This window comes from Doryrhamphus excisus, chromosome 8 (assembly GCF_030265055.1).
Source record: "Doryrhamphus excisus isolate RoL2022-K1 chromosome 8, RoL_Dexc_1.0, whole genome shotgun sequence".
NCBI lineage: Eukaryota > Metazoa > Chordata > Actinopteri > Syngnathiformes > Syngnathidae > Doryrhamphus > Doryrhamphus excisus.
The window spans coordinates 2629419-2653108 of record NC_080473.1 but is presented as its reverse complement, the minus strand read 5'-3'; the positions used below and the strand labels follow the sequence as shown (position 1 = coordinate 2653108).

The following is a 23690-nucleotide window of genomic DNA, read 5'->3' as shown; positions in this document are numbered from 1 at the left end:
AAAACAATAATTGTGTTCTTACAATAAATGCTGTTGCGAGTATACTTTGGCGACTAAACTGACAATGTCAAATTGAGCACGCAGGCAAAGTTAACATCTTCTAAGAGATGTTTATGGTTTTCCTTGTATTTTTCATCGTTTGACAATGTTTCCTCAGGTTTCCTCGCATGAAGACAAAAAGTCGAATTGGAGGAAAAGAAGATAGTGGACAACTGGAGGGAACACTGAATATCTCCCCAGCTGGGGTTCCAGGAGCTAAAGTAAAAAGCAAAACAAAAGGACACAAGTTTGGAATCAGCTTCCCAAAGACCACCGAGTCTGGATCTGTGGAGTTGAAGAAGCCAGACGTGAACATCCAGCCTCCATCAGTGGAGTTTAGTCTGTCTGCTGGTCAAGAGAAGCAAGGGGCAAGCTTTATTTCCCCCGATGTGGAGTTTGCCATTCCTTCCGGCAAAGCGGAAGCCTCTTTACCCACTGGGAAGGGAAAGGTGGAAATTAAAGCTCCAAAAGTAGAAGTTAAAGCAGCAGGAGGCGAAGCCACTCGGGGAAAAGTTGAAGTAGAGTCAGGAAAAGGAGATGGTAAAATTAGAATGCCAAAGATAAAACTTCCCAAAGTGAGACTCTCACGTCATTTGGATGACAGCGATGATGGTATCAAGGTAAAAGTTCCTCAAGAAGACATTAAAGCCGGAATGAAAGCTGGAAGTGGGATTGAAGCGCACATCCTCAAACCAAAGATCGAAGCAGACCTTCCTTCCATGAACATGCCTTCTGTGGATATTTCTTTACCCAAAGTCAAAGGAAAAGACATGGACATTTCTGTGCCTGACCTGGAGTTGGATGTTGGCAGACTTCCTGATGAAGTGGAGGGCACTTTTAAAGGACCAGACATTTCTATACCCACACTTGATATCTCTTTATCAAATATGGGATCCTCTGATGGGACAGTGGAAGGTTCAGGAAGTACAGGGAAGTTTATTCTGCCTTCTGTAGACATTTCCCCACCCAAAGTGAAGACTGATGCTGGAGACGTAGACATGGACGTTTACATTGGTGGAGATGGGAAGTTCAAACTGCCTAATTTTAATGTGTCCCTTCCAAAGGTCAAACCACAAAAAGGAGTGGTCCATCTCAAAGGAGCAGAAGGTGAAGGAAGCGTCAAGTTACCCACTGTGGACCTGACTCTTCCCAAAAGCAAAGATCTGGAAATTGACATGGACTTTTCGATTAAAGGTCCTAAAGGCGGAAAGGTCGTGATGCCAACTGTTGATGTTTGCCTTCCCAAAGTTGAAGGAGGCCTGGATATTGAAGGTCCTGATGTTAAAGGAGGAAAGTTGAAAATGCCAACACTGGATGTTTCTTTACCAAAAGTCAATCTTCCAGAGGGTGGAATCACACTGAAAGGTCCGGAATACAGTGGAGCAAAGATTGAGATGGGTGACATCGATGTTTCACCTCCAAAAGGACAATTTGAGGGGGGTGTTGATCTTGAAGGTCCTGATGTCAAAGGAGGAAAGTTGAAAATGCCAAAGTTTGATGTTTCTTTACCAACTATAAATCTACCAGAAGGTAGTGTAAAACTAAAAGGTCCAGAACTCAAGGGAGGAAAGACGGAAATGCCAGACGTTGATGTCTCACTTCCTAAAGGAAAAATAAAGGGCGATTTTGGCATGGAAGGTCCTGGAAAGTTTAAAATGCCAACACTAGATGTCTCAGTCAATCTCCCAGAGAGTGGGGTTAAACTGAAAGGTCCTGACATCTCCCTTCCCAAAGGAAAAGTTGAAGGAGACTTTGACATTCAAGGTCCTGATGTCAAAGGAGGAACGTTCAAAATGCCATCGTTGGATGTTTCTTTGCCAAAGGTTCCAGAAGGTGGCATCAAATTAAAAGGTCCAGACTTTGAGGGAAGAAAGATTGAGATGCCTGACTTCGAGGTTTCACTTCCCAAAGGAAATCTTGAAGCTGATCTTGATGTTGAAGGTCCAGAGATGAAGGGAGGAAAGTTTAAAATGCCAACATTTGATGTTTCTTTACCTAAAGTCAATCTTCCAGAGCGTGGACTCAAACTAAAAGGCCCAGAACTCAAGGAAGCAACAATGGAAATGCCAGAAATTGACGTCTCATTTCCCAAAGGAAAAGTTGAGGGTGACTTTGACATCAAAGGTCCTGATCTCAAAGGAAAAAAGTTCAAAATGCCAACAATAGATGTTTCTTTACCAAAAGTTGATCTTCCAGAGGGTGGTGTTAAAATCAAAGGTCCAGAACTCAAAGGAGGAAAGATAGAAATGCCAGATGTTGATGTCTCAATTCCCAAGGGAAAAGCTAAAGGTGACTTTAATACAAAAGGTCCTGGAAAGTCCAAAATGCCAGCGCTAGACATAACTTTACCAAAAGTTCATCTCCCAGATGGTGGTAATGAACTAAAAGGTCCGGAATTCAGTGGTGTAAAAACTGGCATGCCTGACTTAGATTCTATTTCCCTTCCCAAAGGAAAGGTTGAGGGAAACTTTGACATTGAAGGCCCTGACGTCAATGGAGGAAAGCCCAAAATGCCAACGGTGGATGTTTCTCTACCTAAAGTCAATCTTCCAGAGGGTGGTGTTAAAATAAAAGGTCCAGACTTTCAAAGAAGGACGATTGAGATGCCTGACTTGGATATTTCACTTCCGAAAGGAAAACCTGAAGGTAATCTTGCTGTTGAGAGTCCACAGATAAAGAGTGGCAAATTTAAAATGCCAAAGTTGGATGTTTCTTTACCCAAAGTCAATCTCCCAGAGGGTGGTGTAAAACTAAAAGGTCCAGAATTCAGTGGCGGGAAGATGGAAATGCCAGATGTTGATGTCTCACTTCCCAAAGGAAAAGCTGAAGGGGAAATAAACACTGAAGGACATGTTGGCAAAGGAGGAAAATTCCACATGCCCACTGTTGATATTTCTTTTCCTAAAATAAAAACAAAAGTTCCAGAGATGAATATTGAAGGTCCTGACATCAAAAGTGGAAAGGTCTCAGTACCAACAGTTGATGTTTCGCTTCCCAAAATTGAAGGAGGCCTGGATATTGAAGGTCCTGATGTCAAAGGAGGAAAATTCAAAATGCCAACAATGGATGTTTCTATGCCAAAAGTCAATCTTCCAGAGGGTGGAATAAAAATAAAAGGTCCAGAACTCAAAGGAAAAAATATGGACATGCCAGATATGGGCATATCTTTTCCCAAAACAAAAACAGAGGGAGAAATAGAAATTGAGGGACATGTTGGAAAAGGGGGAAAGTTTAATATGCCCTCTGTTGATATTTCGCTTCCTAAAATGAAAACAAAAGGTCCAGAGATCAACATTGAAGGTCCTGACATGAAAGGTGGAAAGGTCTCCGTGCCAACTGTTGATGTTTCCCTCCCCAAAGTTGAAGGAGACGTTGATATTGAAGGCCCTGATGTTAAAGGAGGAAAGTTCAAAATGCCAACAATGGATGTTTCTTTACCAAAAGTCAACCTCCCAGAGGGTGGCATCAAACTGAAAGGCCCAGAGTTCAGTGGTGCAAAGATTGAGATGCCTGATTTAGATATTTCACTTCCCAAAGGAAAAGTTAAGGGTGGTGTTGATCTTGAAGGTCGTAATGTCAAAGGAAGAAAGTTAAAAATGCCAACATTGGATGTTTCCTTACCAAAAGTCAATCTTCCAGAACATGGCATCAAAGTAGAAGGTCCAGACATTGGAGGAAGAATGGAAATGCCAGATGTTGACATCTCACTTCCCAAAAGAAAAGTTCAGGGTGACTTTGACATTGAACTTCCTGATGTCAAAGGAGGAAAGTTCAAAATGCCAACATTTGATGTTTCTTTACCAAAAGTCAATCTTCCAGAGGGTGACATCAGACTAAAAGGTCCAGAACTCAAAGGAGGAAAGATGGAAATTCCAGATGTGGACGTTTCACTTCCCAAAACAAAAGCAGAGGGAGAAATAGGAATTGAAGGACATGTTGGCAAAGGAGGAAAGTTTCAAATGCCCTCTGTTGATATTTATCTTCCTAAAATGAAAACCAAAGGTCCAGACATCAACATTGAAGGGCCTGACATTAAAGGTGGAAAGGTCTCCATGCCAACTGTGGATGTGGCCCTTCCCAAAGTTGAAGGAGACCTTGATATAGAAGGCCCGGATGTCAAAGGAGGAAAGTTCAAAATGCCAAAGTTTGATGTTTCTTTACCAAAAGTCCATCTCCCAGAGGGTGGCATCAACCTTAAAGGTCCAGACGTCAGAGGAAAGCTGGAAATGCCAGATGTTGATGTCTCACTTCCCAAAGTAAACGTTGAAGGGGATTTTGACATTGAAGGTCCAGATGTCAAAGGAGGAAAGTTCAAAATGCCGGCAATGGATGTTTCTTTACCAAAAGTCAACCTCCCAGAGGGTGGCATCAAGCTGAAAGGACCAGAGTTGAGTGGTGCAAAGATTGAGATGCCAGATTTAGATATTTCACTTCCCAAAGGAAAACTTGAAGGTGGTGTTAATCTTGAAAGTCCTGATGTCAAAGGCGGAAAGTTCAAAATGCCAAAGTTGGATTTTTCATTACCAAAAGCCAATCTTCCAGAGCATGGCATCAAACTAAAAGGTCCAGACCATGGAGGAAAGGTAGCAATGCCAGACATTGACATCTCACTTTCCAAAGGAAAAATTGAGGGTGGTGTTGACGTTAAAGGTCCTGATATCAAAGGAGGAAAGCTCAAAATGCCAAAGTTGGATGTTTCTTCACCAAAACTCCATCTCCCAGAGGGTGGCATCAAACTAAAAGGACCAGAGTTCAGTGGTGCAAAGATTGAGATGCCTGATTTAGATATGTCACTTCCCAAAGGAAAAATTAAGGGTGGCATTGATCTTGAAAGTCCTGATGTCAAAGGAGGAAAGTTTCAAATGCCCTCCGTTGATATTTCTCTTCCTAAAATGAAAACAAAAGGTCCAGAGATCAACATTGAAGGTCCTGACATGAAAGGTGGAAAAATCTCCGTGCCAACTGTTGATGTTTCCCTTCCCAAAGTTGAAGGAGACCTTGATATTGAAGACCCTGAAGTCAAAGGAGGAAGGTTCAAAATGCCAAAGTTGGATTTTTCTTTACCAAAAGTCAACCTCCCACAGGGTGGCATCAACCTTAAAGGTCCAGACTTCGGAGGAAAGCTGGAAATGCCAGATGTTGATGTTTCACTTCCCAAGGGAAAGGTTGAAGGAGGCCTGGATATTGAAAGTCCTGATGTCAAAGGAGGAACGTTCAAAATGCCAAAGTTGGATGTTTCTTTACCAAAAGTCCATCTCCCAGAGGGTGGCATCAAACTTAAAGGTCCAGACCTCGGAGGAAAGTTAGAAATGCCAGATGTCGATGTCTCGCTTCCCAAAGGAAAAGTTGAAGGAGATTTAGCCATTGAAGGTCCTGATCTCAAAGGAGGAAAGTTCAAAATGCCAAAGTTGGATGTTTCTTTACCAAAAGTCAATCTCCCAGAGGGTGGCATCAAACTAAAAGGACCAGAACTCAAAGGAGGAGAGATGGAAATGCCAGATGTGGACATTTCACTTCCCCAAATAAAAGCGGAGGGAGAAATAGGAATTGAAGGACATGTTGGCAAAGGAGAAAAGTTTCAAATGCCCTCAGTTGATATTTCTCTTCCTAAAATGAAAACAAAAGGTCCAGAGATCAACATTGAAGGTGACATGAAAGGTGGAAAGGTCTCCATGCCAACTGTTGATGTTTCCCTTCCCAAAATTGAAGGAGACTTTGATATTGAAGGCCCTGATGTTAAAGGAGGAAAGTTCAAAATGCCAAAGTTTGATGTTTCTTTACCAAAAGTCCATCTCCCAGAGGGTGGCATCAAACCTAAAGGTCCAGACCTCGGAGGAAAGCTGGAAATGCCAGATGTTGATGTCTCGCTTCCCAAAGGAAAAGTTGAAGGAGATTTTGGCATTGAAGGTCCTGATGTCAAAGGAGGAGGAAAGTTCAAAATGCCAAAGTTGGATGTTTCTTTACCAAAAGTCCATCTCCCAGAGGGTGGCATCAAACTTAAAGGTCCAGACCTCGAGGGAAAGCTGGAAATGCCAAATGTTGATGTCTCGCTTCCCAAAGGAAAAGTTGAAGGAGATTTTGGGATTGAAGGTCCTGATCTCAAAGGAGGAAAGTTCAAAATGCCAACATTTGATGTTTCTTTACCAAAAGTCCATCTCCCAGAGGGTGGCATCAAATTTAAAGGTCCAGACCTCGGAGGAAAGCTGGAAATGCCAGATGTTGATGTCTCGCTTCCCAAAGGAAAAGTTGAAGGAGATTTTGGCATTGAAGGTCCTGATGTCAAAGGAGGAGGAAAGTTCAAAATGCCAAAGTTTGATGTTTCTTTACCAAAAGTCAATCTCCCACAGGGTGGCATCAACCTTAAAGGTCCAGACTTCAGAGGAAAGCTGGAAATGCCAGATGTTGATGTTTCACTTCCCAAAGGAAAAGTTGAAGGAGGCCTGGATATTGAAGGTCCTGATGTCAAAGGAGGAAAGTTCAAAATGCCCAAGTTCGATGTTTCTTTACCAAAAGTCAATCTCCCAGAGGGTGGCATAAAACTTAAAGGTCCAGAGTTCAGTGGTGCAAAGATTGAGACGCCTGATTTAGATGTGTCACTTCCTAAAGGAAACATTGAGGGTGGTGTTGATCTTGAAAGTCCTGATGTCAAAGGAGGAAAGTTCAAAATGCCAAAGTTGGATGTTTCTTTACCAAAAGTCCATCTCCCAGAGGGTGGCATCAAACTTAAAGGTCCAGACCTCGAGGGAAAGCTGGAAATGCCAAATGTTGATGTCTCGCTTCCCAAAGGAAAAGTTGAAGGAGATTTTGGGATTGAAGGTCCTGATCTCAAAGGAGGAAAGTTCAAAATGCCAACATTTGATGTTTCTTTACCAAAAGTCCATCTCCCAGAGGGTGGCATCAAATTTAAAGGTCCAGACCTCGGAGGAAAGCTGGAAATGCCAGATGTTGATGTCTCGCTTCCCAAAGGAAAAGTTGAAGGAGATTTTGGCATTGAAGGCCCTGATGTCAAAGGAGGAGGAAAGTTCAAAATGCCAAAGTTTGATGTTTCTTTACCAAAAGTCCATCTCCCAGAGGGTGGCATCAACCTTAAAGGTCCAGACTTCAGAGGAAAGCTGGAAATGCCAGATGTTGATGTTTCACTTCCCAAAGGAAAAGTTGAAGGAGGCCTGGATATTGAAGGTCCTGATGTCAAAGGAGGAAAGTTCAAAATGCCAACATTTGATGTTTCTTTACCAAAAGTCCATCTCCCAGAGGGTGGCATCAAACTTAAAGGTCCAGACCTCGAGGGAAAGCTGGAAATGCCAAATGTTGATGTCTCGCTTCCCAAAGGAAAAGTTGAAGGAGATTTTGGGATTGAAGGTCCTGATCTCAAAGGAGGAAAGTTCAAAATGCCAACATTTGATGTTTCTTTACCAAAAGTCCATCTCCCAGAGGGTGGCATCAAACTAAAAGGACCAGAACTCAAAGGAGGAGAGATGGAAGTGCCAGATGTTGATGTTTCACTTCCCAAAGGAAAAGTTGAAGGAGGCCTGGATATTGAAGGTCCTGATGTCAAAGGAGGAAAGTTCAAAATGCCCAAGTTCGATGTTTCTTTGCCAAAAGTCCATCTCCCAGAGGGTGGCATCAAACTTAAAGGTCCAGACCTCGGAGGAAAGCTGGAAATGCCAGATGTTGATGTCTCGCTTCCCAAAGGAAATGTTGAAGGACACTTTGGCATTGAAGGTCCTGATCTCAAAGGAGGAAAGTTCAAAATGCCAACATTTGATGTTTCTTTACCAAAAGTCAATCTTCCAGAGGGTGGCATCAAACTAAAAGGTCCAGAACTCAAAGGAGGAAAGATGGAAAAGCTTGATGTGCATGTTTCACTTCCCAAAATAAACACAGAGGGAGAAATAGGTATTGAAGGACATGTTGGCAAAGGAGGAAAGTTTAAAATGCCCTCTGTTGATATTTCTCTTCCTAAAATGAAAACCAAAGGGCCAAAGATAAACATTGACGGTCCTGACATGAAAGGCGGAAAGGTCTCCATGCCAACTGTCGATGTTTCCCTTCCCAAAGTTGAAGGAAACCTTGATATTGAAGGTCCTGATGTCAAAGGAGGAAAGTTAAAAACGCCAACATTTGATGTTTCTTTTCCAAAAGTCAATGTCCCAGAGGGTGGCATTAGACTAAAAGGTCCAGAACTTAAAGGAGGAAAGATAGAAATGCCAGATGTAGATGTCTCACTTCCCAAAGGAAAGGCTGAAGGAGGCCTGGATATTGAAGGTCCTGTTGGAGGAAAAGGAGGACATTTCCATTTGCCCTCTGTTGATATTTCTCTTCCTAAGATGAAAACAAAAGGTCCAGAGATCAACATTGAAGGTCCTGACATGAAAGGTGTAAAAGTCTCCATGCCAACTGTTGATGTTTCCCTTCCCAAAGTTTCAGGAGACCTTGATATTGAAGGTCCTGATGTGAAAGGAGAAAGGTTCAAAATGCCAAAGTTTGATGTTTCTTTACCAAAAGTCCATCTCCCAGAGGGCGGCATCAACCTTAAAGGTCCAGAACTCAAAGGAGGAAAGCTGGAAATGCCAGATGTTGATGTTTCACTTCCCAAAGGAAAAGTTGAAGGAGGCCTGGATATTGAAGGTCCTGATCTCAAAGGGGGAAAGTTCAAAATGCCAACAATAGATGTTTCTTTACCAAAAGTCAGTCTTCCAGAGGGTGGCATTAAAGTAAAAGGACCAGATTTTAGTGGTGCAAAGATTGAGATGCCTGATTTAGAGATGTCATATCCCAAAGGGAATTTTGAAGGTGGTGTTGATGTTGAAGGTCCTGATGTCAGAGGAGGAAAGTTCAAAATGCCAACATTTGATGTTTCTTTGCCAAAAGTCAATCTTCCAGAGGGTGGACTCAAACTAAAAGGTCCAGAACTCAAAGGAGGAAAGATAGAAATTCCAGATGTGGACGTTTCACTTCCCAAAACAAAAGCAGAGGGAGAAATCGGAATTGACGGACATGCTGAAAAACGAGGATCGTTTCAAATGCCGTCAGTTGATATTTCTCTTCCTAAAATGAAAACAAAAGGTCCAGAGATCAACATTGAAGGTCCTGACATGAAAGGTGGAAAGGTCTCCATGCCAACTGTTGATGTTTCCCTTCCCAAAGTTGAAGGAGATCTTGATGTCAAAGGAGGAAAGTTAAAAATGCCAAAGTTGGATGTTTCTTTACCAAAAGTCAATCTCTCGGAGAGTGGTGTTAAAATAAAAGGTCCAGACTTTGGAGGAAAGGGGGAAATGCCAGATCTGGACGTCTCGCTTCCAAAAGGAAAAGCTGAAGGAGAAATAGAAATTGAAGGTCATGTTGGGAAAGGAGGGAAGTTCCAAATGCCCTCTGTTGATATTGGTCTTCCTAAAATAAAAACAAAAGGTCCAGAGATAAACATTGAAGGTCCTGAAGTTAAAGGTAGAAAAGTCCCCATGCCAACTCTTGATGTTTCTTTTCCCAAAATGAAATCTCCAGAAGTAGATGTCAGCTTTGACGGTCCTGATGTCAAAGGTGGAAAAATCACCATGTCCGGAATGAAAGGAGATATTCATCCAGCCAAATTTGATGTTAAAGGTGTGGACATTAAGACAGGTAGTGTAGAAGGTCCAAGTTCATCTCTTAAAGTTCACACTGTCAAACTGCCATCAGTGGACATCTCCGCTCCAAAGGTTGATCTAGACTTTGGCATCTCCAAGCCAAAAGGTGATGAGGTGGAAGTGGCACTTTTGAAGGCCGAGGGAAGCCGGCCTTCTTCAGGAGGAAGCTTTGATTTACCCAGTGTCTCTCTCAAAGTCCCTAGCTTTTCTCTTCCGAGGTTTGGTGGAAAGTCCAAGAGTGGTAATCTGGAACTATCAGGACAAAGCAGTGAGGGGAACATTTCTCTCAAGACACCTTCCATGGAGTTGGACTTGGACAAAAACATCAAGGGGAAAAAAACTAAACTCAAAAAACCCTCTTTGGGAATATCTAAAGTAGATGCAGATGTGTCTGTGTCTTGCCCTGAATTAGATGTTAATTTAAAAAAAAGGGAAATTGACATTCCGAAATCAGATGTTCAACTCCCAGAGGCCACCGTGGAAGGAAAAGGTCGCTTCCATGCACCTGATGTCACCATCAAACTGCCAAAGTTCTCCAGGCCAGCATTTGGTTCAAAGGATGGAGATTTTGAAAAGCCAAGTGGTGACCTTGAAGCTAAGGCTAAGGTCAGGATGCCATCAGTGGAGCTGTCACTTCCAGCCTCTAAATCACCAGAAACTGAAGTTCTTATCCCCAAAGCGGAAGTGGACGTATCAGACGCTGACATCAGAGCCTATGAGGGAGACTTGAAAATCCCAAAGAGACCTGCAATTGATGTCTCTGTCCCCAAAGTAGACTTGGCTGTGCCGCTTCCCAAAATAAAACATGATCCCAGTTACGAGAAGGCCGGAGCCAAATTCAAGATGCCCGATGTTGACCTGTCCTTACCTAAAGGGAAAGTAGGCAACATTGAAGGAAGTGGTGCTGGAGCTGAAGTTGAGGGGGGGAAGCTAAGAATGCCTCACATAAGCATTCCTAGTGTAGACGTGTCACTGCCGAAAGGAAAACCTCCAAAGACTGAAGAACCAGAAGTTGAACTTAAAGGAAAGCTAAAAATGCAGCCAATGGATGTATCCCTACCCAAGGCACCACATGCTCATATACATGGAAGCGACTTGAAGACTCCACATGCTGACATCAACCTGCCTGAACCAACAAAACCAGGAGCAAAAATTGAAGTTGACACAAATGTCCAGTCACCACATGTGGACGTTGATGTGAGTCTCCGTAAAACCAAACAACACACAGGCAACAAAGAGAAAGCTGATGTGCACGGTGAAGGAGCGCATGCAGGCCTGAAACTAAAGATGCCAACGCTGGACATCAAAGTTCCGAAAGGAGACCTGGAGCTGGATTTAGGACGAAGCAAAGGAGAGGCTACAACTGAAGGCAGCGGCAAAGTCAAAGGGCCAAAAGTGAAAGGAGCAAAGTTTAATATTGGAATGCCAAAAAAGAAAAATGGTGGGGGTGTAGCTGATGTTGGAGTACCCACTTCCCACAATGGACACACAGGGGGTCCAAACGTTCAAAAGGAAGGCGTCACGTTACCAAGTGGTTCAGCCAGTGTGGGGACAGCAGGAGGAAGTGGCCTCCCAAGGATTCCAGACATAGACTTTGACATCGGCACATCACAAGATGAAGATGAGGAAAGGAAAATCAAAATCCCAAAGTTTGGTGTTCCCTTACCCTCTATGTCATCCCCCGAAGGAAGGATGGAGTTATGTGGGCCAGAGATCAGATATGAGGGTGCCAAGGTACCGAAAGTGAAGAAAGCAGTTTTTGTTCTAGTAAATCCACCTCAAACAGAGGATGTCACTTTATCTACCGGTGACCCCATCCAGAAGACAACAAAGATCCAAACAAAGTCCATAGAATCCTCTGCCACACAGAGAGGAACCGTTAGAATTCCTGAAATGTCAGTCAGTGCTGGAAAATCTGGGTCAGCTGGCGTCACTCTCAAAGCAGAAGCTTCAAGTTCAAGTCCAAACAAGGTCTTCAAAGACGACACGGGCACGTTGAGCGGAAAGGTCAAACTTCCGAAGGTAGAATTAACATCTCATTACGCAAAGAAGACTGCAGCAGACAGCAACCTGGAAATGAGAAGCAAAGTGGTTAAACATTCATCATCTGGGGAAATGGAGCAAGGCCCTGCAGGGCTTCAGCTGAAACCAAGCAAGATTTCATTTGAAGGTTTCCCTGAGGACTCCTCAAAAGGAGTTGTCATACACTCTAGGACGGAAAGGCTGGATAGGGACGGCTCCGGTTCTCCTTCTGGTTTTACTGTGGAGTTCAGCTCAGCAAAGATGGACACCACAAGAGACTACCAAGAGGCAGAGTCTTCCCCCTGGTTCAAGGCCCCAAAGTTCACCCTGAAGCCACACTCCACAGGTACGGGCATTAGTGTGCGGTTGTAACATGTAAGGTTGACTCTTGAATGGAAACATATTGTTTGAAAGACAGCACAGTGGTACCTCAGAGTTTGACCACAATCAATTCTGTGACACTGGTCTGACTTTGATTTGGTCCACTTTCAAATCAAAGTTTCAACTCAATATCCAGCGTGTACTGTTCGTCCCCGCAGTCGCACCATCTGGCATCCCCTACTGTAGCGGAGGGGCTTCTCGAGTTGTGAGATCGTCTCCCAGGATGCACTAGTTTGGAGCGGTCAAAGGTATAGGGGGTGTGTTCAAATCAAAGAACACGGAAGGTTGTCCTCTTTTGGTGATTTTATTTAGGTTATGATGTGGTACTGATGAGACATACGTACAAAGACAAATACACAATAAATGATAAGTAACGTAATGTAACTCATATTACACAAGTATAATGATGAGCTAAAGGCATGCTACACACAGAAATTCAACCAAGAAACCAAGCAAACATGACACTCACTAGAATAACCGTTAGTCATAGTTAGCTTAAATACTGATATTAGCACCGATGAAAAGGGAGCCTAACTTTGTGAAAAGGGTGCCCGAACTACTCCACAGCTCCCACAATAAGCCATAAAACTCACCTTTATGCATTCACGCACAGCATCAACCTGGTGATATCATGTACGAAGCGCAATAAGGCTCAGAGATCTATATATTGTTCAACCGAAAAAACGTACCGCACTGTGGTGTGTTTACTGACCGCTGAACACCGTAGGACAAACGATACTCTAAGCCAGGGGTGCTCACACTTTTTCAGCATGCGAGCTACTTTTAAAATGACCGAGTCAAAATGATCTACCCACTACAAAAATGCAAAACATCTATTTATTTTCAAATGTATTGAGGATTATTTGTACGTACAATGTATGTTGATGTACCTTACATAACCAAATGAGCCAATATTGCAAAACATAATTAACTATTAACATTTTTTGTAATGACCTGAGTTTACTTTGATGACTTGCACTGAATTGAACCAGCCAGGGATGCATAGTCCGGACAGTAGCTGCTGATAGCCAGCCTCAAGCACACTTCCAAATGTTTATCAGTCATGGATAATATCCGTATCATAATATCCGTATAATATTCCATATCCGTATGGAAGTGATATGTTTTTTGCCTTTTTACTTGGTCCAGCTCCTTCACTCATTTTAGTGACCATAAACTTTAGCGAGGGCTTTAAAATCTCGCAATTCGCCGACTAGCTTAGCACTTTGCATCGTTGTTTACGCATGAGCGGTGACCTAAAGGTCAAAATTCAGTTGTCATCTGATTGGTTGTCCTGTATGTCAATCAAGTAATGGGGATGGATGATAGGCTGACATCGTAAGTTCTGCTGCACTTAGAGACGTTGTTTGATTTGATTGGTCGCCCGAAGGGCAACATTCAGTTGTCATCTGAATGGCTGCCCTGTATGTCAATCAAGTGACGGCATTGATGCTGGGATGATATTTTTTTAATGTCACGCCGCGATCGACCAGCGATCGACCAGTACCACCTCCGCGATCGACCGGTAGCTCGCGATCGACTTAATGAGCACCCCTGCTCTAAGCCGAACATACAATGCAATGTAAATTATGGGCTTTCTAACAGTCACATTGTTTATGAAATTAATATCAATGCGTTTTCTGTATACTAAGTAACAGAATGTAATCTTGAATACTGCCTGAGAACTAACACTGCACTCTAAGCTGAACATACAATGCAATGTAAATTATGGACTTTCTAACACCTACACTCAGAAGCACATAACCAGTCAGATGACACAAAAAAACTGCTCCATGCCAGTTGAGAGTTCCACCAAGTACCATAGGAAAAAATGGACAAAAGTACTTGGATGCTGCCTGAGTCTTTTCTATTTATAAAGTGAGTCCGCTTAATTTATGGTAAATTCTGGAGGATAATTGTATTCTCTTACCAACTTCTGTCAGAAGATGTCTTGGGAAAAAAAAACAAAGAATAAGGGGACACAAAATCTGAACATCAGAACAGAAAGTTTTTGGTTGGAACTTTTGGTGAGTTCAAACTTAAAGGTACCACTGTGAAAGCTGACGCAAAGCAACAACACATTTCTACTTTCATGTTGATAAACGTCCGACTCATTAATTGTCACATCTTGTTTTGTCTCCGCTATAAAGACTAAGTTTCCCTTCTGCCTTACACCCTTCCTGTCTTCCCTCCTGTCTTGTCTTTGTCCTTCGTCCTTCGGCCACGCCCTCTGGCAGGCTTCCTCCAGATCACGCCAGAGGGGTCTCCTCGGGCCCAGCGTCGAGGAGAGGTGGGGGGCGAGGCCAACGTATCGGGGTCCTTCAGTATGCACACGTCAGATGTGGACGTCACCACCCGGGAAGCGTCTTCCTCGGTGGGAGGGGTTGTCACCACAATGACCAAGACGTCGAGGATCACGCGGCACTCCACGCCGGCCGGGACACAGACGGGTGAATCGTTGGTGAGCACTCGTCAGCCCTCAGACCTCTGAGGAGGACGTGAATGTCTTCTTTTTTCTACTTTGCCAGCATTAACAGTAGAGTAATATATATTTACCTTTTCATTATAATTGTGCCTTTTTTGTTACTCCCTCTCAAAGTGTGTTAGAATAGTTGGTGGTAAGATTTCACATTAAACGTGATTATTTTATGTTAAGTCAGAGTAGTTCCATTTACTGCCAGAGGACAATGTAAATACAAGTCATGTATGGAGCTAAAGTTCTTTTTCTTTTTTTAAGCATTATTGGTCTTTTCTCTGAGAGTAGCAGTCACAATTTCTTTTGTTTGTACTTCTGCTTCTTTGCATTTTGTTTTTTTTTAAGCATTTAGCCTGTCAGTGATGCCCAAACATACTTTTTTTGTATCATCATCATGAACTGTAAAGCTTCTAGCTGCTGGCTGTCAAGCGTTTTCTTCAAACCGCTGCTATTTTAGTTCACGTTTCTATTTGTCATGCACTACCATGCAACATTTTGACGTTCGGGTCCTTGTCAGTGAACATCAAGTGGTGCAAAAAGTTGGGCATATGCATTCAAATTTTAGGGAAGGTCAAATTAAAGGTTACACTGCATTTTAGCTTCATCCTGGTAATTATTAATAAAACTGAGCTGGACTTGCTTGATGGGCCCTACTTTATCAGCATTTACCCATTTTGGAATTATTTTTAATGCAATTTCATCCATTTGTAAGTCAATTTAAGAACCTATATCAGAAATGGACCTTCCCACATTATTGAAAGCACACAATGTCCCACCAAGATGAAGAATTAAGATTCAAGGACAACTAAACCAACGTGTCGCTGATTCAGTACTCTCGCTGACAGTCATAAATAAAACATTATTGTCTTGGGAATAGAACTAACATCTGACATGTTGTTGTAAAGTGCAGCCAGTTAGTTTGCGAACCTTTCAAGTGGACACTGTGGAACGTACACATACAGTTTATGACTTGGGCTGGCTTTCCTTGCTGTGCCTGTTTTGCAGGTGAACACATTTGATTTATTTTTTTCAATGTTTCAAATGCTGGATGAAGTTACGTTATGTTGTGTAGAAATGAACGCCCAATATGGTTTGGTAATGTGATTTATTTTATCTTTGTTTTTTGTTGTGTAAGTGGCAAGTGTTGTGTCCTCAAATGCATTGGAGAGATTGTTGGTTAAGATAAATAAAATAATATATTCACACAAAAAAAGGATGTTTCAGTGTCATAAATTAGCACAATCAACAGCACAAATCCGAATTGTTTTTGTTTTACAACTCATGTTTTTAGCAAGGTAGAAGAGTCAGCAAAAAAGAATTCAATCACCGCATTCCCATAGGCCACTTGAAAGACAGCTGCAGTCATTGCTGTCCAATGAAAAGGCAATCAGGGAGCATGTTGGGAAAAAAAACATTACCATTAAAATTGCAGTTTATATTTATATACAAAGTAGTGCTATATAATTAATTTAATATTCTGAAAATAAGTTGTTTTTAATGTTTTCTTATGGCATGAGACTCATTTCCATTCATAGTTGAATGACTGGTCTGTATTAACTATAAAACTGTAACCCACTTAATCTCGACTCTCCTCATACTGGCTGCATGACGTCATCACAAGAGGGTGTCGACGTCGCGCTCAGGATGCTAATCAGTAGCTATACTTGCCATGTTGGTTTTCCTGAAACTATTTGACATTTCTAAAAAAAAAAAAATAGCGATATAAAGAAAAAAGCAGCGACTTGGGATTGCGTTGGCGCCAGAGCAAACATTTCTGGTAAATTGACATACATTTACACGGACATTATGTAAGTTTATCTTCAATACTAGCAAGGTCTGGTACTAGCAAGAGTCCTCGATCAACACCGGTAGATTTTCCTACTCTGAACTATTTTGATATCCCCAAATTTCCTGCACATTTGACAGCCAATCAAACCGTGGGAAACCCGTATAATTCGCTATGGATGTGAAGATGTCGCTCACCAGTGTAGCTCGTCGCCTCCCGTGTGCATGGTTTGCTCCGAGTTTCGCCAATCGCCTATAGTTTGTCGCCTCATGTGTGTGGTGCCCATTAAGCGGGTTCCACTGTACTAGAGAAAGGGGAAATAGTGCCATCTGCTGGACTCGGTGAGGTACTGCTTCCTCTGGAGCGCAAACGTCAATCGAGTGACTCCTCCTCCAGCCCTGGCAACTCCTCCTACCGCCGTGCCGCGGGGTGGGGGTGCTGGTGGGGGAGGCACTGGTGGGCCCTCATAGAGTGTAGTGGGCTGCATGTCCACGGAGGCATCATCAGCATCATCAGTGCGTCGCAGATGATGCGCAATGGCCGCAGTGGCGGAAGGGGGGGCAAGCTGACGACGCCGAGAGAGCGGGGGGGAGACGTCTTTGTGCCGTCGTGTCTATTTTCAGCAGCGTGGAGTGGAGTGAATGTCCACATTTCTTTGGTGGATGTGCGGTGGTGCTGAAGGCCCATTGAGGATGAGGATGGTGATGATCAGCTTCCGCCTGTAAATCAAAACCGAGGACAATGTGGGGGGGCGGGTGGGGGTCGTACTGTGGAGATTATTCAACCTTTTGATGAGGTAAGGATTGTTTTTTAATTCCTCTTTTTAATCCTGATGTGTTCGCAGGTGTTTAATGACGTGACGTGCACGAGCGAGCGTGACGGCCCAAATGCGTTTTACGCAAGAAGTATGACGTCACTGCCCTGTATCTTTACATCAGTGTGTTTGTTACATTCTAGGACAAATCTTTTTTAGCCCACTTGTTAAAAGTACACACCTGACCACATCAGTAGGTACACCATATAATTCTAAGTATTATTCTAAGTATTAACAATATATATTTTTTAGTCTTGACTACTTTAATGAGGGAGTTCAAATACAGTATTTTGATATTGTACTGTAGCAAATATATTGGTTGATGAACAACTCTCTGACGGTGTGAATCAGAAGTCGGCCTCACTACTAGGTAAGTTCTATTAGGTAACCGAATTATTTTTAAAAAGCATGTTGAGGGGTGTCACATGTCACAAAAAAGGTCTTTATGTTTTGGCACACATCTGGATATATGTGCTGAAATAATTAAATATTTCGTAACCCACCACAGCCAGTAGGTGAAATTGTCGGCACCCACTTAGTAATGCGCATTGCTGCCACCTATAGGACTCGAGTGGTACTGCATGTCATGGATTAGACTGGCCTTGTTGGAGGTCTATGCCACAGTCATCTCTGCCAAAAGAGAATCTCCTTGATTTGACACTTTCTCATATGAAATGATTATGTTGTCTTCAGCAGTCACTTCATGTACAGCAGAGCTGGTCTATGTTGTATTTTGTCTCTGCAGGTTGTTGGAAAAGACGTCAGTGGATGTTTGAATCATCAAACTTCCTCTCATCATCCAGTGGAGGCCAACGGGGGGCGAAGCATAGGAGGTGTTGTTATTGCAATTTGATGGATGAGCACAGGCGAGCAATGCTGCCCCCTCTGGAAACAATTTGAATTACTTTGTTATACAGCGATGACCTTCGGGTGTTTTGTCTCACACAGGAAGTGAGGTTCGATTGTGTCGTCAGATTCATCACATCCAAATGCGTCCCAGGTGGAGCACCATGTTGCAGCACAACAACAACAACAACTACCCCTGCCTCAGCAGTTCCCCCTGCGAGGCCCCTCTCAAGTGCTCCTCCACCTCCCTGCCCCTCCCCAGCAGGCTGGAGCTGGGCCTGGGTGACCTGCCACTCATTCGGGGGCTGAGAGCCTGGGCACTGTGTTCCAAGAATCGCCAAAAGGGCGGCGCTCCAGTAGGGGGTGGACGAGCACCGGCGACACCACCTGCCAGCCTGAGGACTTCCTGTTCAAGGCCGGCGGACGTGCACCTGAACAGGGGGTGGGGCCGCACGGGTTACGGCCTCCCCCTGGACGCCAGACAGGCGGGGATCGGCGCTCTGGTGACAGTGGCCACCCTGAAGACGTCTGAAGGCAACGGGAAGACGCAGACTCAGTGTCTCTTTGTCCGCAATGACAAAGGAAGTTGTTTGTACTCCACAGCCAAGCCCTCCTCCGGTGGGACGACTGGGGCGGGGGGCTGGCTGAGAGGGAAGTCGGGGGCAGCGAGGAGGGACGACGCTTCCACTCTTCAAACGGAGACGTCAAGTGCAGTCAGAGGTCGAGTGCGGTCAGGCCGGAGATGGAGGAAGTCTGGTCACTCCGCTGGCCGAGAGAAGGGAGGCAACGGGGAGGAGCCTGAGGAGGAAGCTGCAAAGAAACAGGAAGTGGGCCTGGAGCGCCTTCCCGGCCCCCAGCAACATGACGGGGAAGGCTGTCAGGACAGTGAAGGACTGCCAGGGAGTCCTGGATTCTGTCAACATGATTCCAGCACTCAGCTGGAAGAGGACAGGCTGAGAGGAGGCATTCCGACAAGGCTGAGCCAGGAGAAGACGCCCATGAAGAAGCAGCGGGAAGAGAAGGAGGAGGACTCGTTGTGTAGGAGTGACACTTTGGAGGGGCCCAACCCTGACCTGGAATCTATTCACTCTCACACGGAATGGGGAGGCAGCAAGGACTCAAACATGAAAGGGGAAAACCAGGACGTCATCCTTCCAGCAGGAGGAGAAGGGGAAGGGAGTGAAGTCACATGCCAACACACCGAGCCCTCCCATCCTGCAGGGGACAGCACCAGCAAAGCTAAAAGTGAAGTTTCCCAGGTCGAGAGGGTGCAAGGGAACGTCGAGCTGGAGCGTACTGTGAATTTGACCACAACACAAGGACATTTGGACAACAACGGCCATCTTGAGAGGGAACTTTCACCTTTGGTAAAACAGAGAGGTGATGATGACGTTGCGGAAGCTGATTGGATACTTAAGGAGAGAAAAGAGGGCGGAGCCTCTCCTGTTGCTCCGCGCCTGCATAATCCTGCCCCCTCCATACACCCCACGGGCACCATAGCAACTACTCTGCCCCGCGTGGACGCAGAAGAAGAAGTCAGGGGCCCAGACGGGAGAAAGCTGGAGCGCCGGGAGGAGAAGCACAGCGAGGATGAGGAGGAGGAAGATGACTTTGGAGTTTTCATGCAGGCAGAGGGAGGAGCACTGTGGAGCGAGGGCGTCGGCATGTCTGCCCCGGTGCCTTGTGGGAGCTCAGTTGGTGAGTGCTTCTGTCTTTGGCCACTTCATTAGGTACACTTTCTAATATAAACATGTCTCACTCGCGTACACAACACAAACACACAACATTCCCATGCCTCAGGGGTGCTTTTCCAGCATGAGGCTGAGCCGGGGATTACTCTCTTATTTACATCCGCTCTCTTTATCCGCCTAATAACATTTTTGGAATGATTCTACCATGTTGGCTGGGATTAAGATGGGATTTTTATTAATGAAATGTTCATACCCGGAATAAAAAAGTGAAGAACAGCTTCCAGTCTTCTGGGAAGACCTTCTAGGAGATGTCTATGGAGGATTTGTTTCCACTTGTGTCCGCTCTTGTTCCCACAAAGCCAACAAGTGTCCAAGATGTCCTGCTCAGGACAGAATTAAGATGATTACTTTGAGTGAACATCCCTGTCTCGATCTTTGTGTGTTTTTAACAGCATTGGAGGAGTCATGTGACTGGAAGACCACCTGGACAGGAAGCCCGAGCCAGCAGTCAGGTGACGCCTGGACTGCCTTTCCTCAGGTTGAGGGTCGGGACGTGGCGGGACAGTGGTGGCCTGAGGAAGAGAGGAGAAACCACGACAATCTGGTAAGGACTTGGCTTGACATACATGAATACATGTCAATCACCCGAAAATAAGGCCACGCCCACACTGTAGGGACACGCCCAGGACACAACCGGGCTCACTGTGGTATATACTGTATACAGCATACAACATCAACACTATATACAGCATAGATATTGACCAAGTCACAGGTTCATTGCACAGAATTTTTTGGAGCACTTTTTGGCCAAGGTTTATTGCACGGTTATTGTACAGAATTTTTTGGAGCACTTTTTGGCCAAGGTTTATTGCACGGTTATTGTACAGAATTTTTTGGAGCACTTTTTATGATAAAGTCTGACAGCTGCAGGAAGGAAAGACCTGCAATATCTCTCCTTCACAGTCAGCTTGTCACCAGTGGAGCTCCTTAGTGCAGTGAGTGGGTGTTGGAGTGGGTGGGAGTCTTTATTCATCACAGAGGACAGCTTGGCTGTCATCCTCCTCTTGCACCTTGACACCCCAGGACAGAGCTGGGCTTCTTTATCAGGTGGTTCAGTCTCCTGTGCACCGAAAGCCACATGCAAATGAAAAACAACATGACGATACAGTGACAAAATGTATTATTATTATATCAATATGTTATTAATATCTATAATATAATATCTATAATATATATATATATATATATAATCACAGGGCACATATAGACAAACAACCATTCACACTCACATTCATACCTATGGACAATTTGGAGTCACCAATTAACCTAGCATGTTTTTGGAATGTGGGAGGAAACCGGAGTACCCGGAGAAAACCCACGCATGCACGGGGAGAACATGCAAACTCCACACAGAGATGGTTGAGAGGTGGAATTGAACCCTGGTCTCCTAGCTGTGAGGTCTGCGCGTTAACCACTAGATCGCCGTGTCTATTAACGTATTTATTTCTCCCCTAAAGGCGGGTCTCTTTACGTCAGCATTCCCCTCACTGCCCGACCTACCGTCCTGTGACCCCGGTGACCCTGAGGTTATTCCCACATTGACGCAGCTCCTGGGAGGAAGCAGCGGTCAGGAGCAGCGGTGAGTGAAATGTTGTTGTGTAGAGAACATTTCCTTTTTTTTTGCTTTAATCTGCTAATCTCACTAATCTAACTAATTCCTTTATTTTGCCTCAGTGAAGCAAAACCTGTACCGTTAAATCAGATGTTTGTTCACGTAGTTGTGGAATGTTTCCATCGTGTGGCCAACACGGTGAACTGCGCCATTAAAAAAAAAAAAAAACCTGTGCTCAATGCAGCGACTCATTGCTACTTTGGTCAAGAAATTCATCAAAATGTCTTCTCATTCTTCACTACATATGGAATCTGGACTCTGCAGGCTTCTGGATGGCTTCCATGATCTCAGCAAAATGATCGTCCACAGATACAAACGAGGAAGTGGCGGCGTGTCACGTGACCTGTTGTTGCGGTCCTTACACGTGGAGCAGCCCAGCACAGTGAGCCTCCTTTAAAAACTTTATTTTTGCAGTTCTTCCATACTAAACTCCTCCAGGCATGCCTTTATGGACAAAATGACAGTAGTGGATGAGGAACGAACCTACCTAACCCTAACGCTAACACTAACCATTACTTATTAGTTTCTCATTAGTTCATTATTAGTTCCTCAGTAACTACTCCAAATGTATGTGCCTTAGTTCCTCCATAACTACTCAACGCATTTGTTTGGGAAAAGTTAATTAGTTCCACAATAACTACTCCAAATTGATGTGCCTTAGTTATGACTTCCTCATGAGTTTTTCAGTAGTTTGTCAGCAATTACTCTAAATTTATTTGCTTTTAGTTCCTCCATAACTAATCTACTCATTACTTTTTCATTAGTTCTTCAATAACTACTCTAAATGTGTGACTTAGTCATTAGTTTCTTCACTTTGTTCTTCGCTAGTTTCTCAGTAACCACTCCAAATGTATGTGCCTTAGTTCCTTCGCAACTACTCATTAGTTCCACATTAGCTCTTCAATAACTACTCTAAATGTATGTGCCTTAGTCATTAGTTCCTCAGGTAGTTCCTCAGTAACTACTCTTAGATGTACGTATGTGCCTTTGTTTATTTGTAACTCTCTACTCATTAGTTTTGTCATTAGTTCTTCATTAGTACCTCATGAACCACTCTAAATCTGCGCCTTAGTTATTAGTTCCTTATTAGTTGTTCAACAGTTCCTCAGTAACTACCCTAAATGTATGTGCTTAGTTCCTTTGTAACTACTCATTAGTTTGTAATTAGTCCCTCATTAACTACTCTAAATATGCGCCTTAGTCATTAGTTCCTTATTAGTTGTTCGAGAGTTCCTCAGTAACTACTCTTAATGTGCGCCTTAGTTTCTTTGTAACTACTCATTAGTCCCTCAATAGGTACTTTAAAAATATGTGCCGTAGATCCTCCGTAACTACTCTACTCATTAGTTTGTCACTAGTTCTTCATTAGTTACTCAGTAACTACTCTAAATGTATGTGCCTTAGTTCCTTTGTAACTCCTCTCGTGAGTTTGTCATTAGTTCTTCATTAGTTCCTCAATAACTACTCTAAGAATCTGCCTTAATCATTAGTTCCTCATTAGTTCCTCATTGATCCATTTATTGATGAGGCGCTGTGTCCATATACTTTAGTCCGCAACGATCCTTTAATATGTGATCAATTGTCCTTGCAGGACGGCAGACCAGTCCCCTGGTGGACCAATCGCCGCCCCTCACCCGGCCTCCACTCAGCCAATCAGCACGCCCACAAAGCGGTTGCCAAGCGACGGCTGTCGTGTGACTACAATAGAAGCATCACTGACTGACCTCCTTGACACACCTTGACACTTCTTTCAGGAAGTTGACGCTCACTTCAACTTGCTTTAGTTTGGGATTTGATTTGGCATCTTTTTTTTTAAAGCTGTCGGGACATTTAATAATAAGAGATGACCTGCACTATTTTATTTGACACTGGAAGAACAATAACGTTTTTTTGAGGGACGTGTAGCATGTCAAATCACAGCTGCACTGTTGCTGCTGTACAGCAGATGGCGCTGAAGTGCAGCGTGCCACATGATCCGAGTCACACGCCGATGACAGCCTCTTTTAAGTGTTTTTCTTCTTCTTCTTCTTCTTCTTCCAGTCAGTGCCAACATGAAAGGCCTCAGAGGTCGCTGATGTTTACAAGGTCAGCCAAGCAGGAAGTGGCCTCCTCCACTCTATTTTCAAATGCAAATGTTGACGGCCCGGATTCTCTGCGCGGCTCCACTCCCTCTTTGTTGTCATCTCCGAGCTGTCAATCAAATAGCGTCGCAATGGCAACAGCTGGTTGATCACTCCCATGTTTCACTGCTTTGTGTTTGTACGTTTTTGTCACGTGTGCTGACCAGAAAGGAATTAGGAGATAAATGAATGGATAAATCAATCAATAAATACATTGACA

At 43.9% G+C, this 23690-nt stretch overlaps 2 protein-coding genes and 1 long non-coding RNA gene across 7 annotated transcripts in view; 2 read left to right on the top strand and 1 right to left on the bottom strand.

Annotated features, from left to right (window-relative positions):
• The window catches only part of prx (periaxin), a 24717-nt gene extending 8963 nt beyond the window's left edge, over window positions 1-15754 (top strand). For 3 of the 4 annotated variants that reach the window (XM_058079734.1, XM_058079733.1, XM_058079737.1), the window contains exons 8-9: window positions 158-12030; window positions 14303-15754. In XM_058079734.1, coding sequence (XP_057935717.1) covers window positions 158-12030; window positions 14303-14556 — 12127 coding nt within the window. In that variant the 3' untranslated portion in view covers window positions 14557-15754. Of the gene's footprint in view, window positions 1-157; window positions 12031-14215 lie in introns of all 4 variants that reach the window. The other variant, XM_058079736.1, reaches the window with a different exon arrangement.
• LOC131134447 (uncharacterized) lies at window positions 15556-16669 on the bottom strand. Its single transcript, XR_009131393.1, has 2 exons — window positions 16525-16669; window positions 15556-15909 (listed from the first exon to the last, which is right to left on the bottom strand). It is a non-coding gene; the product is annotated as an uncharacterized LOC131134447 (long non-coding RNA).
• On the top strand, window positions 16458-23690 carry si:ch211-14c7.2 (uncharacterized). Of its 2 annotated transcripts, XM_058079738.1 has the most exons (7): window positions 16458-17123; window positions 17887-18007; window positions 18090-19685; window positions 20131-20282; window positions 21196-21317; window positions 21615-21732; window positions 22942-23690. In XM_058079738.1, the coding sequence occupies exons 2-7, from the start codon at window positions 17998-18000 to the stop codon at window positions 23071-23073; spliced, it is 2130 nt and encodes a 709-aa protein (XP_057935721.1). In that variant the 5' UTR covers window positions 16458-17123; window positions 17887-17997; the 3' UTR covers window positions 23074-23690. The 2 variants fall into 2 exon arrangements, with proteins under 2 accessions (XP_057935721.1, XP_057935722.1); XM_058079739.1 differs by lacking the exon at window positions 16458-17123 and having other exon boundaries at window positions 17130-18007.